The 18,481-nt window shown below is 35.8% G+C and overlaps 1 protein-coding gene across 1 annotated transcript in view; it reads right to left on the bottom strand.

The window, feature by feature from the left end:
- LOC115217671 overlaps positions 1-18,481 on the bottom strand; it is a 337,402-nt gene that overhangs the window by 121,163 nt on the left and 197,758 nt on the right. The window contains exons 35-39 of the mRNA XM_036507562.1: positions 16,105-16,248; positions 10,403-10,549; positions 8,947-9,126; positions 7,274-7,444; positions 6,494-6,649 (exon numbers count right to left, since the gene is read on the bottom strand). Of these exons, the coding sequence (XP_036363455.1) occupies positions 6,494-6,649; positions 7,274-7,444; positions 8,947-9,126; positions 10,403-10,549; positions 16,105-16,248 (798 nt within the window). The remainder of the gene's footprint in view (positions 1-6,493; positions 6,650-7,273; positions 7,445-8,946; positions 9,127-10,402; positions 10,550-16,104; positions 16,249-18,481) is intronic.

Here is an 18,481-nt window from a genome sequence, read left to right on the forward strand (position 1 = left end):
GCTAATATCCCTTATATTATGGAGCAGTCACTGTCTATATCTCATTTAGAGAATTATTATTGCTATATATATATATATATATATATATATATATATATATATATATATATATATATATATATATATATATATATATATATGTACATATATACTCAAAATAAGCAACAAGAATATCTTCTGTAATTTGGTACGATCGTTTCACGCTACATCATTTTATTAATTTTGTAAGTATTACAACAGTTTTAAAATGTTGAGCAATCATCAGCCATTTATAGAGGTCTTCCATCAATACATATACTTATTTTCATGTTAATTGATAACATTATAAAGAGGGTAGATATACAGACAGAGATGTTGATTTGAATATTAAGAACATTAAGGTATTAGAATTTATCTTCTGACTGAAGAATTTTCTTTAAATTATTTTGAACTGCTAGAAAGTGGGGAGGGATATTCGAATGGAGACAAAAGAGATTTTCTATTTATAGAAATAGGTAGGGGTGAAATACATGTCAGAAGTTATTCATGAAGAAATTAAAGTGGAAGGGGGATTATATTGTCTTAGAGGCTGTATCCTACTATTTGGCAATCAGATTTTGTATCAAGAAAACTAGGTCAATGCTAAATGGTCACAATAACCATCCATGTACTAAATAGTTATAGAAAATACAGAGATTCTATAACACTTATACAAACATACAAATATGCATCTGCTTTAATATATATGGTTATACTTGGCTAGTAGGTGTTGATTATTTAATAAGTTGGATTAAAAGAGAATTTTAAATCTAATATTTATTAAGTTTGGAGAAAAAACCTATCATTTATGATGAGTAGGCATAATATTCAATAACTGTGGACAAAAGTCTTATTAATTAAGTGAATATATTAGGGGTTAATAATATATATTAGAAAAAGCGAAGAGGTGTAATCAAGATGAGTTATTTTCTTAGGTTTAGTAGATGGTGATTCATTTTTAGGAAGAGAAGTAATCAAGAAGAGTAATTTTCTTAGTAGATGTTGATTTGTTATTAATGAATTAAATTAAAGAATCTGAAAGACTTAATATTTACTACCCGCGGAGAAAAAACTAATCAGTTAGGTAAAAATATCCGGGGTCAATGATATATTAAAAAATGGAAGTGAGGTAATCAAGATGAACTGAGTAATTTCTTTAGAGACATAGAATTTTTTCTATTTAATATAGGAGATTTTCAGAAAACAAAAGAGAATTTAATTCTAAATATGCAATGAAGTTTGAAGAAAATGACTCATCTTGATTATTCCTCTTCCGCTTTTTTGAAAAATACAACTTCCTACTTGTTTTAATCAAAGGACATACTAAATATACCTACTTGTTGGAAATAACAATCAAAGCTCTTATTTAAATCGCCAAAATACACTGATAATAACTACTGCATTTTGGCGATTTAAATAAATCCTTTGACTGTCTTTTCCAGCAGGTAGACATACATAGTATGTCCCTTGATTAATATATATATATGTATATATATATATGTTACATTCGATTCATACATTTTGTAAAGTATTTTGTGTGTTCACATACAATATGATTCATATACATTTAAATCAGTTCTATCTATCTACATATAGCTTGTATAGTCTCTTTTATAATATAGAATGATCAGTGCCCGAGCTCATGCTTTTTCCGATGTACATATCATAGTCATATAAAATATAGTTTGTATTTATTATTTTTCTAAATACGTAATCAAGAATAAAGTAAATAATTATCCTTTAATCAACATATATGAAAAAGCTTTATTCAATTTCTATTTCCTTAAACTTATAAAGCACATCGTAGCACATAGTATCTGCCAAATATATTAAAAAAAAGGTAAATAAATAATATCTTCTCAGTTCATTTCAATTATATTTAAAAAGTACTGTTTTGATTAAATGGCAGAATTTCAAAAGAATTTTTTGAGATTCTTTGCTTTTGTTTAATATATTACACAATGTTTGCAAACATGCAGACTTAATCCTTTGAATTTTCAAGGATCCCACTAGGTATAGTCATTTCAATTCTCATGAACTTTTCCAATTTGTACAGTTAAAAACAACAATATCGGTGAATTGGTAAAATTGTTAGACCATGGAACAAAATGCTATGCAGTATTTGTTTCGGATCACTGCGCGATGAGTTCAAATCCAGTCAGTGCCAACATCACCTTTTCGTCTCTTTAAGAGACGATAAGGTAAAGTACGAGCGAAAGGTGATGGAAAGAGAAATTTGCGAGAACATTGAATAAAAATCTCGTGTAGTATTTGTCCTGGCTATTTGCGTTCTGAGTTAAAATCCTACATTGACCTGCGAGGGTGGTAAACTTAATCAGTCACCCGAATTAACATCATCAACCGGTTCTTGGGTGCCTTTAGCAGAGTTCCCGTTTGTGGCCAGCTCTCGGGCTAGTTGTCTAGTTTGAGGACAACTTCCTTTCTTTTACTTTTTCTTGGGGGCCTTGACAAAAACGGTGGAAGAGCTGCCCTTCAACCCCTGACTAAGATGTACCAGAATTGATGATTGCTTGTTTGAAATTTGTTTCTTAAATAAGATTGTGAATCTTATTGATAAGATATTGCTTGTCTAATTTATTGTTGTCATTTCACTGTGTTTCAAGATATGTGAGTCAATTAATTTTTCCTTCGCAAGTTTTATTTGTAAAACTTGCTATCATTATTTGGGAGTGGCGAAAAGTAGCATCTAATCCATTTAACTTCACGCGGCTGAAGTGAAGGATTTGTTTTTGGAGTGCCTATACGTACATTCTACGAGTTGTTTATCCTACTACAGATGTTACTGATAGTTGACTTTTCAAGACAAGGGTGAAACAGCCTAGACATAAATACAGTGTTAAGTTTTAGGTTTGAAGTATTACAGTAAAATAACTGCAAAAAGCATTCAATACTGTATGTAATAATATCAACAGAACCCATTAATAGTATTGCTTCTAGTACATAGCATTATCATATTTCTTAGAGATTAGACTGACATAAGAACACAAGAAGCCTCAAGGTAACAAGTTTCTCGAAAATTACAATAAATTAAGGCAACACAAATCATTGAAACACTTAAGAATTAAGGGTTCACTTTTCAATCTCTTCGACTAAATTTAAATTTCAAAACATTGTATTTGTATACCTGTTTTGCATTTCTCTCAAAATACCTTCCATTTCTATTTGAATATTAATTACTTAATCACATATCAGAATTATTAGAATGCAAAGAGCAACAACAACAACAATCATAGCAATAATTCTCTCTGCTGTAGGCACAAGGCGCGAAATATTTTGGTGGGATGGAGAAGTCGATTACATCGACCCCAGTATTTGACTGGCACTTTATTTTATCGACCTCGAAAGGTTGAAAGGCAGAGTTGGCCTCGAAAGCATTTGAACTCAGAGCATAAAAGACCGAAAGAAATTCTATTAAACATTTTGTCCGACACGGGGACGATTCTGTCAGCTCTACTACTACTACTACTACTACTACTACTACTACTACTACTACTACTACTACTACCACCACCACCACCACCACCACCACCACCACCACCACTACCACTACTAATACTACTACTACTACTACTACTACTACCACCACCACCACCACCACCACCACCACCACCACCACCACCACTACTACTACTACTACTACTACTACTACACTACTACTACTAAATCTTTTTACTATCGGCACAAGGCCTGAAATTTTAGGGGAGGGGCCAGTCAATTACATTGATCCAAGTATTTGGTGTTTATTTTATCGACTCCGAGAGGGCGAAAGGCAAAGTCAGCTTCAAGGGAATTTAAACACAAAATGTAGGGACGGACGAAATGCGGCTAAGCATTTCGTCCGGCGTACTAACCATTCTGCTAACTCATCGCCTGCCTAATATAATAATAATTTCTTTTATTTGCCACCAGGGTAATGGATGAAGCGAACAATATAAAAACGGACATAAAGTGTGGGGGAATTATGTATAATAGAATAAAAAATAAAATAGACATAAGTATACAAGGTATACAATGTTAACAAACGAAAAGCATTATACATGGTATATATCAGTAAAGAAAGGTGATAATGATATGATTCTTCTGATGCAGGAGAACTCAAGAGCCAACCGGGGAACCCCACCATCCAAGATTTCTCAGAACGCCAAAGGACAAGTGTCCTCTCTTATTTCTGTTCTCCGATGCATAGGTCTATACCAAGAGTGGTATTACTTACACCACTCCCAACCACCCCAACCACTCATCCAACACTTTCAATGAATTCATTCGAGGACAGCACCTCCCTCTTCACACTCATTTTCCTTTTCAAGTGAAACTTGAAAAAGTCGATGTAGGCTCTGCTAAAGAAGAAAGTTTCTGTCCCCGTACCTTTCACCATGATCCACCACTCAACCGTTTTATCTCTGGATATCATGCAATGGAAAGCTGCATTCACCGCAAAGGAAAGCTGCCTTCCCTGCAGAGGAAATCTGCATTCCTTGCCCAATTAACGGAGGGTAGCAGGCAAACATCATTATGAACTCAGTCGATAATCGGAACCATCTCACGCGACAGCAGCTTTTCGATATAACTCTAAACACATTCTAGATACCAGGTGCCCAGTCTTCGGTCTTTATTTCAACAAGGAACGTAACTCATGAACGATACCCACCTGCGTTTATTGTCTAGGAGTCTCTGCAAGTGGCGTAACTTCAGCGTGTGTCTGCGTATCAGCAGCCAAGGTAAGCCTAAGCCACTGTGCATAGGGTGTTGGCAGCAGATGGACTGCTTGACTACTGGACTGCCACAAGAAACTGAATAACTGATTATCCAATCTGATCAGGCAATAACTGGGGCAAGGCATGTCAGTCAGACGGTAAAAATTAAAGGATGTGTTGTAGACATTTGCCACCGCTGTCCGCCCTTTCAGGGATATCTTCTCTGCCAACTTTTGGGTAAGGTTGGTCAGTTTGTTCGTTACTTCGTCTCAGTTCTTATCCACTTGGAGACCTGGATCAAACAAGACACCGTATAATTTAATTGTTTTGTCTAGCGTTCCACGACACCATTCAACGAAATGGACCTGCTTCTCCGGGTGCCCAGCTGAAAGCCCACCACTAGTCCACATTGATCTTGGCCTTAGTCACTATTTCGTTTTCCTTTAGTATCGTGCCTGATGTCTCCATTTCGTGGCGTCCGACATCATGACGTTGAAGTCGTCCGCGTACGCCAACACGGCCTACCCAGATCTCAATTCGAAAGGGTTGCACCTCAACTAACTCAGCTTTCGCAGCAACGGATCGAGAAACAACATGCACAGAAAAGGCGAGAGCGGGCAACCTTGGTAGACCGAGCGAGCGATGTAGAACGGTTCCGAGAAATAGCTGCATTCATCATTTGTCGGCATATTCCCGGTCCTCCCGTCGCGACCTGTCAAACAAAGTTCCAGCCAGTTCCCTATCTCTACGAGATACATCCTCATCTGCTGTGACCGTGTAAAATGTAGTCGACCAACGCGAGCCGTTAACCCAGACGGATCGTCAGTGAAGTGAACACGGTAAGCACCGTCTAACTCGGAAAATTGAGTTGGGGATTTCTATTAGGAGCTATATCTCCATGTTTTTAAAAAATTTATTTTTGAAACAAAGTTGAAAATTTTCTTTCCAAATTTGGACCCCCAAAAGGGGTGCAAATGAATAAACCAACCAATCCAAGTGGTCTTGGTAGCCTTAACACCTCTTATATAACAAAATTTATACAACTTTTAAAAACACAAACTTACCAGCGATGCGACGGGCATCCAACGAGTACCATCATCATCATCATCATCATCATCATCATCATCATCATCATCATCATCATCATCATCATCATCATCATCAACAACAACAACAACAACAACAACAACAACAACAACACAACAACACAACAACAACAACAACAACGACGACGATAATAATGGTTTCAGATTTTGCCACAAGAGCAGCCAGTTCAGGGGAGGGGATGAGTCAATTACATAGACCGCAGTATTTCACTGGTACTTAATTTATCGATCCCAAAAGGATGAAAGGCAAAGTCGACATCAGCGAAATTTGAACTCAGAACGTGAAGACGGACGAAATACCTCTAAGCATTTCGTCCGGCGTGCTAACGATTCTGCATGCTCACCGCCTTGATAATAATAATAATAATAATAATAATAATAATAATAATAATAATAATAATAATAATAATAATGATAATAATAATGATGATGATGATAATAATAATTTAAATAATAATATTGATAATAATTATGACGATGATGATGTTGATAAAGCAGATTAATAGCCATTATTTTTCTCAAGGAGTTAAACCTTAATCCTCGTCAGATTTATATTATTGAAAATTTTGAAAAAGATAAGTAAACTTAGATGTAAACAATATGCTGTTCATAATAAATGCTGATCAGGTTCAGTATATCTTATTTTAGTCTTACCTGGAGTTGTGGAAGAAGGACATTTCTTTTCGGAACACACTACTTTACCATATGTCTTGCAGCTGCACTGATTACAGCTATCTATAGCTATAAATGCCTGCCCAATTACGTATATTTTTCCATGGTAGTAACATTTTGGGGAACTTTTTGGTTTTCCTGAAAAGAAAAGCTTTTCACGATTTTAAAGTATGTTTGAATACACCCCGCCCACTCATCCAGATTTATAAACTATGAAAAGATTTTACTTTCCATATGATTAACTGCTTTCTGTTGCAGAACAAGAACAGAAATTATAGTCCATTAACACACTATAATGTTTTAATAATGCAGTATTTCTGCTTAACAGTTAAATATGCATATTTTGCATTATACGCAATAATGAAATCCATTCTAGTCCTGACTTCATAACATTGCTTATACAACGCTATGTGCCACTACACTCTGGTCTGTTTAAGTCAATGCCACTGGCATTGATAATATCCGATCTATTACTCCCAAACAATAATCCCTACAGTTGTCCTTTTATCGTCGCTAAACACCGAACAGGAATACATCTCTGTCTTTGAAAACACGATATAATGTTCAATCCTCGTCCCATTGCACTCCCAGCATCTCAAAACAGAAGTGAACTATTAACAACAACCTCCAGCACTTTGAATCGTCCGCTCTTTCGTCTTTCGTAAATAATCATTTCGGACGTTATATTTTAAAAATTAAATGGTGATCAATTTAAAACTCTAATTCATTGCATCCTGATTGAAAAACACCATTTAGTATTACCTTCATCAGTAGCGTTAGAGCACGCCTTTCTCGTACAAACTACATTCCCATCAGTCTTGCAAGTGCAATGATTGCATTTATCTTCAGCTAAAAACGTCTCCTCAATTCTGAACGATTTTCCACGGTAGTTACACACTCTGAGTGTGCTGCTAATCGATGTTGTTGTAGTTACTGAAAGATAAGGTTTGCACGAACACGAGATGAATTTGAAGATACCATGTCACACACACACACACATACACACGCGCGCACACACACACACACACACACACACACACACACACACACACACACACACATACACACTTACACACACAATCACACAAACACACACACATGCACACGCACACATACACACAGAGAAGATTTGGTCAACTCGTCACACTTTCATATGCTTGTCAACAAGAGTATATAAGACTAGAAATCTAAAATCGAAGAAAATTTCGACGGGAAAAATAAATTTACTTTAGCTTTGTATTGTAAAGTTTATAACGAGAGTCACACAACATATAAATGGATATGATGCGATGCACAGATTATACTGTTCACTGTGTTTATTTTCTTTTGGGGTTGGATAATGATTTGGCTGTTATTTCTAGTAGGTCGGGTGACCAAATAGAAGATCTCTCATTGGTTCATAATGCTTAATATTTAACTTCAAACAGGAATTGATATTTAGATGCTTGTGGTTTATCATGAAGGTTAGCACATTGTGGATCAGTTTCAATTTCCAGTATCTCGTGTTTGAGAGTTTTAACAAGGTTGAAGTCTAACACCATAGAAGATGAAACCAGAGCCCAACAAAATTTGTTCATTTCACCCTATTCTTATAAGTGACCTAAGAATGTTCACTATAAACTCTTATCTTGGATTGTGATATCTACTCGCCCTGCTTTGCTTGGGTCCTCAACTCCTTGATGAATTCGTAAGGACTTCGTCATGACATTCGGCATCTCATGAGCATTTTTAGACTTGATGGAGACCATAACCCTACAAGTCTTACCAAAGCCGATTTCATTCCGGAGAGAGAGAGAGAGAGAGAGAGAGAGAGAGAGAGAGAGAGAGAGAGAGAGAGAGAGAGAGAGAGAGGGACAGTGGGGGAAAGAGAGAGAGAGAGAGAGAGAGAGAGAGAGAGAGAGGGACAGTGGGGGAAAGAGAGAGAGAGAGAGAGAAGATGAAAGTCAGCAAGATAGAAAGAGAGAAAGAGAAGAATCGATCCCAGTGCTGGTACTTTATTTATTGATCTCGAAAGGATGAAAGGCAAAGTTAACCTTGTTATGATTTGAATTCAAAGTACATAGACCCATTTATCATTTATCGAGAGAGTTTATCTCAGAAGTCCTGATTCTATATTCATTAGATCAAATTTCATTTGCTAAAGTTTCAACTCGAATTTGTTTTTCGAGATTGTTTTCCTCATTCATATCCTAATAATCAAATCTTAACTTGTAAAGAATTTGACAAAGAATGTAACGCAGGAGTATATTACAATCAGCGCACTTTTAATAACACGACGCCATTTGCCTCTATTTTATATAGTTCACGCTTTAAAAATATAGTATATTGTTATTTAGACGTATGCAATTTTTCTTTTCTTTTTTCATAAAACGTGGAGTATAATATTTAAAATATAGTTCAGAGTATCTTATTTCAAAAACATCTTTTAATATTACCTTTATTTTTTGAGGCAGAGCAAAGCTTTTTGGTACACGTGACGGTTCCTTTGTTCTTGCAACTACACGTATTACATCTATCTGCAGATGAGAAGCTTTGTCCAAATACGAATGTTTTCCCATTGTAGTGGCAGTTGAATAAAATTTCAATTTTCGGTGTTGTATTTTCTGAAAGGAAGACTTTACCAACAAGAATTAAATATAAATTTGAAGAAAGCCCTTTGCACAAATAGCTGGTCATTATGTCACGCTATCATATGAATATGACGATGGTAGAATAAAGTATATAAAATTGACCATAAGATCGAGACAAAACAGGAAAAGTTCATTGATAACTTTTGTCTCCTTTCCCCAATGTCACAGTTTGAGAGTGTTATTACGAATGCAATGTTTTTACAAATGATTTGTGCCATCGGTTCTTAAATAGGTTCGCATGATTTTTTCCCACTTATTTAAGAAAAAATTAATAAAACAGAAGGTGGAAATATAGTCGACTCATGTCGGACGCGTACGAGGTATTGACTTATCCGTGTCACTATGATGTAGATAAATTTCGCTAAAAACATGACTAATATGTAACATGAACCGGAAAAACAGTAGTGGTAATTGCAGTAGAAGGAGAATTAATAGCCGGTGCGTTTTCCGTCTTTCGTATTGAGCTCAACTGTTTTAATTTCCTGGCCTGAGATATAAGCGTCTGGATTTTAGTGATAATTAAGTCGATCACGGTAGAAACCTTACCTGCGAATCTCTAAAATACTAAAGAGTGATTCTTTGTTGTCAGTAATGATAAAAACAGGCTAAAAATGTGCTGCTGTAAAAATTGATGATTTTGAGCTACCTGTGCTGACTGGGGACAGTCTTAATTGAAGAAAAACAAAGAAAGTGAGACAGGCAGAAGTGAGAAAGACACAATGAGAGAAGGGGGGAAGAGAAAGAGAGAGAGAGAGAGAGAGAGAGAGAGAATGAAAGAGAGAGAGAGAGGGAGAGAGAAAGAAGGAGAAAAACGTGAAGAAAATTCTTTTTCCCTTCGAATTATCCGAAAAGAGTGGTTAGTCGACATCTGAATTGCAAGTCATTCAATTGCCCACACCGATACATACACACCGACGCACACACACACACACACCCCGACACATCCACACACGCACACTCACACGTACACACACACAGGCACGCACGTACACATGTCCCACCGCATATCAACATTCAATGGCCGACCTGTACGAAGAGAACCAAAAAGGCAGTTGCCACATAAACAATAATAATTGCGACTGCTTTTCCATGTTTCACCGTCCGTTCCACTTTCCGGTCTGTAATAGCGAGCACACTGAATAAAATACAGAAAGTGATTGACATATTGACATTTAACCCTAGTAAAGAAGCGGGAGATGTTGGGCATTAGAACCTATCCAGTGATTAGTAAAATCTGTTGAAAAGCATCTTTTAGTATTACCTTCATTTTTTAAAGCAGCGCATGACTTTTCGGTGCATACAATAGCTCCAGTGGGCTTGCACGTGCACTGATTGCATTTATCTATGGCTATGAACGTTTGCCCAATTATGTATACTTTTCCGTAGTAGTGGCATTGTAATTTGACTCCTGAAAAGGAAAAAAAGTTGTGTACAAATTCAAGATGAAACTGAAGCTTCCTCAGTCATAGAATATAACAATAATAGTATTGATCATCCCAGCCTAACACAAACAATTCACAAATAGACATATGCATATATGACGACGAGAACCTACCATATGTACACACACACACACGCGCGCACACCTCCACCCATACACACACACATAATATAGAGTAGAGAAAATTGAAAACGCAAAGTTTAGGCAGTCAAACAAATTCCCGAACGCAAAAATGAAATCATTCAACCACAGTAGTTGAAGCATACACATCAGCATAAATCATGCATGTACAGGATCTTTATGCCTATACATGCATGATTTATGCTGATGTGTATAAATGTATATGCTTCAACTACAGTGGTTGAATGATTTCATTTATGCGATCGGGAATTTGCTTGACTGCCTAAACTCTGCGTTTTTAATTTTCTCTCCTTTTTCGCCTTGGCTCTCCATATATTTTAACAGCCCATATATTTTAAAATACATTTATAAAATATTTAATATTAATATATATATATATATATATATATATAATATATATATATAACCGTAATCGAGATTTATATGAACACTAAACATATTTTGATCTTAGTTGGGATGCCTTCGAGCATCCAATAAAAGAGACTCAATATATATATAATATATATATATATATATATATATATATATATATATATGTGTGTGTGTGTGTGTGTGTGTGGTGTGTGTGTGTGTGTATGTATCGGCACTGTGGATAAGTGTTTTTTTAGTAGAAACCGAAGCCAACCAATTCCTTTAAGTAAATATCCGTTCTGTCTATAGAAATAAAGATGTAAGTGACCGGACATTCCAACAATGTTTTAAGAAGTTTTACTCAGGAAATTTTTCTCTCGCAGATTCCTCTCTATCTGGACGACCAAGATCGAAAAGCATATATCATAATGCCTTTGTGTCAGGTGGCAAAAGACTGCTAGTAGCCACTCTTCACGAGAAAAATGTTTAAATCCAAACGTGACATGTCGTTGGCATGATGTTTCCTGCTCTCTGGAGTAACATTTTCTTTGGGGGACTTCTCTATCGGATTGAGACACCACCTTCGGCGTTTTTGCTCTGGTGTCTAGTGTTTCGAGAAGAGAGCTTGTCTATTGGCTTGAGACACCAATCTCCGTCGTTTCTACTCTGGTGTCTCTTGTTTTCTCAAGCAGGCTTTCCTGGTTGTTACAAACCTAATCGTTACATTTCGTTGCTGTTGTGGCTCCACGGCATCTCGTTGTCTCTGAGAATAGAACCTGTCTTGTCTTTCCTCCGGTGTTTCCCTAGCCCTTTGACTTCTGGAGCGTCGGGATTCAGATGACTGAAAAACATTGTCATCTACGCACCATATTGAATGTGCTACGTAAAATATTTCAAAAATCAAAAATAAATCCCGTAACATTTACTTCATTTTTTTGGTGTTTCTAAATTCATTCATGTGGCTTTATTTCATTCGACTACTAAGCTTCATGAAAATCGGTCTAATATAACAATTATATCTTATATATATATATATATAAATATATTATATATATATATATATATAGTTTTTGAAGTGACTAAACCTATTGGCGCATCCCGTTATTGTAAAATTTGTTTAATTTTGACTTTTTTTTAACACTTATCCACCCTTTTACCCCCATAGAAAAATTAACCCACCAATTACTGTTTGAAGTTTAGTCATTTACTCAACTTCCCAAAGCGACACATAAGTAAAATGGTATGATTTAAACATATTAAGCCTTTCTTTTTCCTCTCGAGACTCTTCCCTTTTTTCTTTTCTTTTATGCATGTATTTTTCTTCACTCTGATGAAGCTCCATGTTCCAGATCGGATTTATTACGAAATATGATGAATATTATTTTTAGAATATCATTGGCAATACCATATAACATTGGAAGCAGAAACAACTGTTAGATGGAATACAGTCGCATTGAATTAAAAAAAATAATAATTGATGTAAGTCAATTGTTGTTGCTTAAATTCCTCTTTCTTCTCACTACCTTATGTTTTTTTTCTTTCATTTAATCCTAATTTCTCTCTACATTTATATTCTCAACTCCTACTGTGATCTCTATACATACTGATTAACGCTTCCATGTGTTAACATGTACCTCCTTGCGACAATGTAAACTTCCATTTATCAAGATATCCTTGAGCTGAAGGGTAGCTCTTGGTATACACCTCACTCGGATATTTACCACTCCCGAAGCGCCGCTCGCTCGCTCTGTTGCTTTATCTTTCTTTTCCCCAAAACACAACGTGTCCATAAAGTATCCACTTCCATACTTCCGAACTTCAAATTCTAAAGCTAATTTATTCCCCACCGCACCCCAGAATCCGTTTTCGGAAAAATAAATTCATAATACGCATGATAGAGATCACACTAGTTGAAAACATACAAGAAACTTAACTTATTGTCAGTTATGTTTAGTGAAAATAGCGGTCTACGTACAGACTTTGCTATATATATATATAATATAAATAAAATTTTCAAAAAATTTTTATCAATGGCCAGCATATTAAAAAAATACCTTTAAAGGTTAAATTTATAAACAAGGGCAAAAGAAAAAAATTTCAATGCCAAATATGCCGAGACTTAATCGTCAATAACCATATAATTTATAAGTTGTTTATATATATATATATATATATATATATATATATATATATATATATACATATATGTACATAATACATATATATGTATGCATGTAGGTATATATGCGTGTATATATACATATATATATATATATATATATATATATATATATATATATATATATATTATATATAATATATATATATATATATATATATATATATATATATGTACATAAATACATATATATATGTATGCATGTAGGTATATATGCGTGTATATATATACATATATATATATATATATATATATATATCTATATATATATATATATATATATATATATATATATATATATATATATATAATATATATTATATATGTACACAAGAACAAAATCCCCAGAGAGAGGAAAATTTTAATGAGACGGCGTACGAAATTTTCGAATCGCCTAAACAAACAGATTGAAAGCAGTGAAAAGTCCCGCCTAAAAGTAAAACTGTTGGAAATCGAAAAATGTCTGCAACTCTCCCATGAAAAAGAAAGAGCAGACAAAGAAGCCTGGGCTATAGAAAACATAAAATCTAACCCCAGAGCTTTCTACAGGTATGCCAAAGAAACAGCTACAGTGCACTGTAGAATAGGGCCACTCCTCGAAAAGGATGGCACACTTACAGGAAAACCAATGAGGGTAAGTGAAATACTGAATGAGCAATTCAAGAGTGTTTTCACTCCACCCCTTGGGCATCTCCAAATCACAAATCCAACTGACTTTTTTACCACTGCAGATATAAAATCAGAGGCGGCGACGATAGATTACATCGATATAAAGGAAGACGATGTAACCAAGGCTATAGATGAAATGAAAACAGACTCAGCTACTGGCCCCGATGGATTCCCGGCAATCCTCCTAAAAGCATGTAAGAGAGTCCTAGCAAGACCACTGCAGTTCCTCTTTCAGAGCTTCCTTGCAGCTGGCAAACTTCCAGGAAAACTGAAGGAAGGTAAAATATGCCCCATTCATAAAGGAGGTAGCAGAGCGGAAGCCAAGAACTATAGACCTATCTCTCTGACCTCACACATCAGCAAGGTCATGGAACGAATAGTCAGAAGGAAGCTGATCACCTTCCTTGAAGAGAATGACTTGCTGCCCGACACCCAACATGGTTTCCGACCAGGGAGAAGCTGTTTAACTCAGCTCCTACAACACTATGACTGGGTGCTGAAACGGCTGCTCAACCACTCAATGTGGAAGTGATATATCTCGACTTTGCAAAGGCCTTTGATAAAGTCGATCATAGAATGATATGTCACAAACTGCGTGATCTCAACATAGTTGGAAAACTGGCAGAATGGCTTCATGACTTTCTGAAGGATAGAAGTCAGGTGGTAGTAGCCAATGGGGCCACCTCCATTAACACACAAATAGTGAGCGGTGTTCCGCAGGGCACTGTTCTGGGACCACTACTGTTCATAATGGCCCTCTCAGACATGCCCTCAGCCACGCAGAGAGCCACGATCACAAGTTATGCAGATGATACAAAAGTTTCACAGGCAATACAGAACCCTGAGGACACTAAACACCTGCAATGTGAGCTGGACGAAATATACAAGTGGGCTGAAAAGAATAGCATGCAGTTCAATGCTGGAAAGTTTCAAGCTTTATACTATCAGCATGCAAAACTGAATGCAATACCCAATGAATACACTGGACCCGGAGGGATTGCAATCCCAGAGGCACAATCAGTGCGTGACCTGGGTATTCACATGAGTGATGACGCGACCTTTCATGTACATGTTGCTAAACTGACAATGAAATGTAGACGGCTGGCTGGCTGGATTCTTAGAACCTTTAGAACAAGAGAACAAGAAACCATGATGGTCCTCTGGAAGACACTTGTCCTAAGCCACTTTGACTATTGCTCTCAGCTATGGTCACCATCCAGCGTCAAGTTGATCACAGAACTTGAGGCGATCCAACGAAGCTACACAAAGAAGATAGCCTCTATGCAGAATGTAAGCTACTGGGAAAGACTCAAGAGATTAAAATTATATTCCCTGGAGCGTAGGCGGGAAAGATATGCCATAATATACATCTGGAAGATCCTGGAGGGAAGTGTCCTGAACTTTGGCATCGAGAGTTACGCAAATGCCAGAACTGGGCGCCACTGCGTGGTGCCTAGGACTCCAAACCTGCCATCAAGATGTAGGACAAGATTCTGTGATAGCCTGGGCTTCCGAGGCCCACAGCTCTTCAATATCCTCCCGAAGAACCTGAGAGACCTGCATGGGGTGGATACAGATGTCTTTAAAATGAAGCTGGATCTCTTCCTGTCAGGTGTCCCAGATGAACCAACTTCACGGCAGATGAGGGCAGCTGCATCGAACTCTCTCATGCACCAAATAGCAGTTGCTAGAAAGCCTCCATGAAGTGAAACCAAGTAGCAACACCAAATGGCGGTGCCCCAGCATGGCCACAGCTCATAAGCTGAAACTAGAATCAATCAATCAATCAATCAATCAATCAATACATATATATATATATATATATATATATATATATATATATATATATATATATATATATATACACACATATATATATAATTGAGATTCAGTTGAATTAGATGCTTAAGTTCAAGTATCAAGTCAGTCAGGTATTATCTGCACAGCGTCTTTTAATATTACTTTCAAAGTCTGGCATAAGGCCAACAATTTCGAGAGTTAGGGAAAATCGATTACATCGACTCCAGTGTTCAACTGGTACTTATTTTATCGACCTCGAAAGGATGAAAGGTAATTTGAACTCAGAACGCAAAGACGGAGGAAATGCCGCTAAGCATTTTTTCCCGGCGTGCTAACGATTCTACTAGATCGCTGCCTTACAAAAAGCGTCTTTTAATATTACCTGTAGTTTTCAAGAGAGAACATTTCTTTTCGGTGCACACAACAGCTCCAGTGTACTTGCAAGTGCACTGGTTGCATTTATCTATGGCTATGAACGTCTGCCCAATAAAGTATACTTTTCCGAAGTAGCGACATTCTTTCGTTTCTGAAATTAAAAAAGGTGGGTAGGAATTCAAAGAATAGAACAGCAAACATATTGATTAGCTTGGCCTTACACATACTCAAAGACACAAATACACATAGACATACACATCTGATGAAGAGGCTATCATATATATATATATATATATATATATATATATATATATATATATATATATATACACACACACACATATATTCTCCGAAGTGTTATATACCCATATATCATTATTATAAGTGACAGATATACAAGTGCATTTTTTCCTGACTTATGGACTCTTAGAAGACTTAAACACACACACACTCACACATGTAAAAATACATACATACATACATATACATATACATTATATATATATATATATATATATATATATATATATATATATATATATGGTGTTATACTTGGAGAGCGTGTTTAGTAAGAAAAGGAATGGACTACAATCTTTCCAATTAGGCGCGGCTGTTTGATTAAGGAATTTCCTTTGCAAACACGTAGCTTGTGGTCCCGTCCTACGAAAGCGGTAATGCAGAAAAGTATTGTCAACTGGAGGCTTTACACAAAAATATGCTTAGAAGGCATCCATGATTGGTCAATCATAAAGGATTGTTGCTCTTTCAGGAAAAGATTATGGTCCCAAAAATGGAAGTTTTGTCTCTTCCTCCTGTCTCTACTAATCTTGCCCCATTTGACTGTCATCTTTTCACACCACAGCAACCTCATTTAGTGGGAAATCAATTTCTAAATTAAGAAGAGGTTGAAAATGATATTCAGTTTTTCTTTGCTTCGAAACCTGAAGAATGTTATGCCCGAGGTCTTACCAATTTGTCAAATGGATGGGATTACGTTTTCAATAATGAGGAGAAATATTATCGTGGTTAAATATATTGATTTTCACTAAAATGCATTTGCTTCTTACCCATCTTGAAATGGGACAGGTCTTTATTTCTAATGTAATCTCTTATTATAAAAGGCAGATTTTATCTGCCTCCCTTTGGGAGTTATACAAATCTACAATATAGGATTTCTTCAATTACAATTTACCTAGCATTTTTAACAGTACAATGCATCGCGTCATGCCAGGTCCAGTTTTTAAAATTTAAACTCCAATTAAGCAAAATTTACAGAAAACTCACATTCTGGTGTGTGTGTCAAATGCTTTTCTTAGTCTGGTTTACACCACACGCAAACGCACACACACAGTGTGCAACGAATAAAATGAAAGTAAATAGCGACAGAGTGATTTGAGGAAGACTAAACTGAAAGTGTTTAAACCACTACTCAAAAAATAAAAAAACACAGCAAACAGAAACAAATAAATACATAACAATTTATCCTCACACAATTTCTTCAATTAGAATTTACCTAAGATTTTTCAGAGTACTTCAGTGGGTGATGCCATAAAAAATTTCTTTCAATTTTACCACCAATTAAGACAAAATTCGAGAAAACTCAATATTTTAACATATCACTCCGAAAGCATTGATGTACATGTGTGCGTGCGTGAGTGTGTGTGTGTCATTCCTCACACACACGCATACACATACATATACAACTACATACAACTACATACACATACAACTACATACAAACACGTGTGTGTTTGTTATTAGTAAAAAAGGCGCCAAAACCAAAACTTCAACATCATTATCATTCCACATTTGCAAAGACACACAGACGGACAGAAAAGGTAAATGGTTTTTATTTTACTCTGTATATATTTTATTATATAATATTATATATAGATATATGTATATATAATTGCAGTATGAAAAGTGTTTATGTATAAACAGACGACACTTATATATAGTTACCAAGCCGCCCGAATTTACCTATTCATATTTAAATGAGAATATCAGAGCAAATCTCTTTAGTACATTCGTGAAAACACGTATTATACTTCGTAAACACTTCAACTACAGTTTTGTACAAAAATCGAAGTGTAATTTTAATTCCGTGAATTATGGGAGATTTTTTTCCGAAATTTGTTCCTATTGTGTTTTCAAAATTTGTAATTCTGACAAAAAATGGATACGAATTTCATTATATCAAGCAGCGAGTCAGAATTCGAAGGATTTTCTACTGAAGACCTTCATAAATCTAACTCTATGACTGAAAAAAAAAGCATCTTTATATAAGAGTGAAGTTGTGTGTCTGTCTCCTACGATTTAGATTCCTAACTACTCCCACATTTTGCGGTGCAGTTTAACCAAAAGCGGGTATCTTATAGTCGTGA

This window comes from Octopus sinensis, linkage group LG11 (genome assembly GCF_006345805.1).
Source record: "Octopus sinensis linkage group LG11, ASM634580v1, whole genome shotgun sequence".
In the NCBI taxonomy this organism is placed as follows: Eukaryota; Metazoa; Mollusca; class Cephalopoda; order Octopoda; family Octopodidae; genus Octopus; species Octopus sinensis.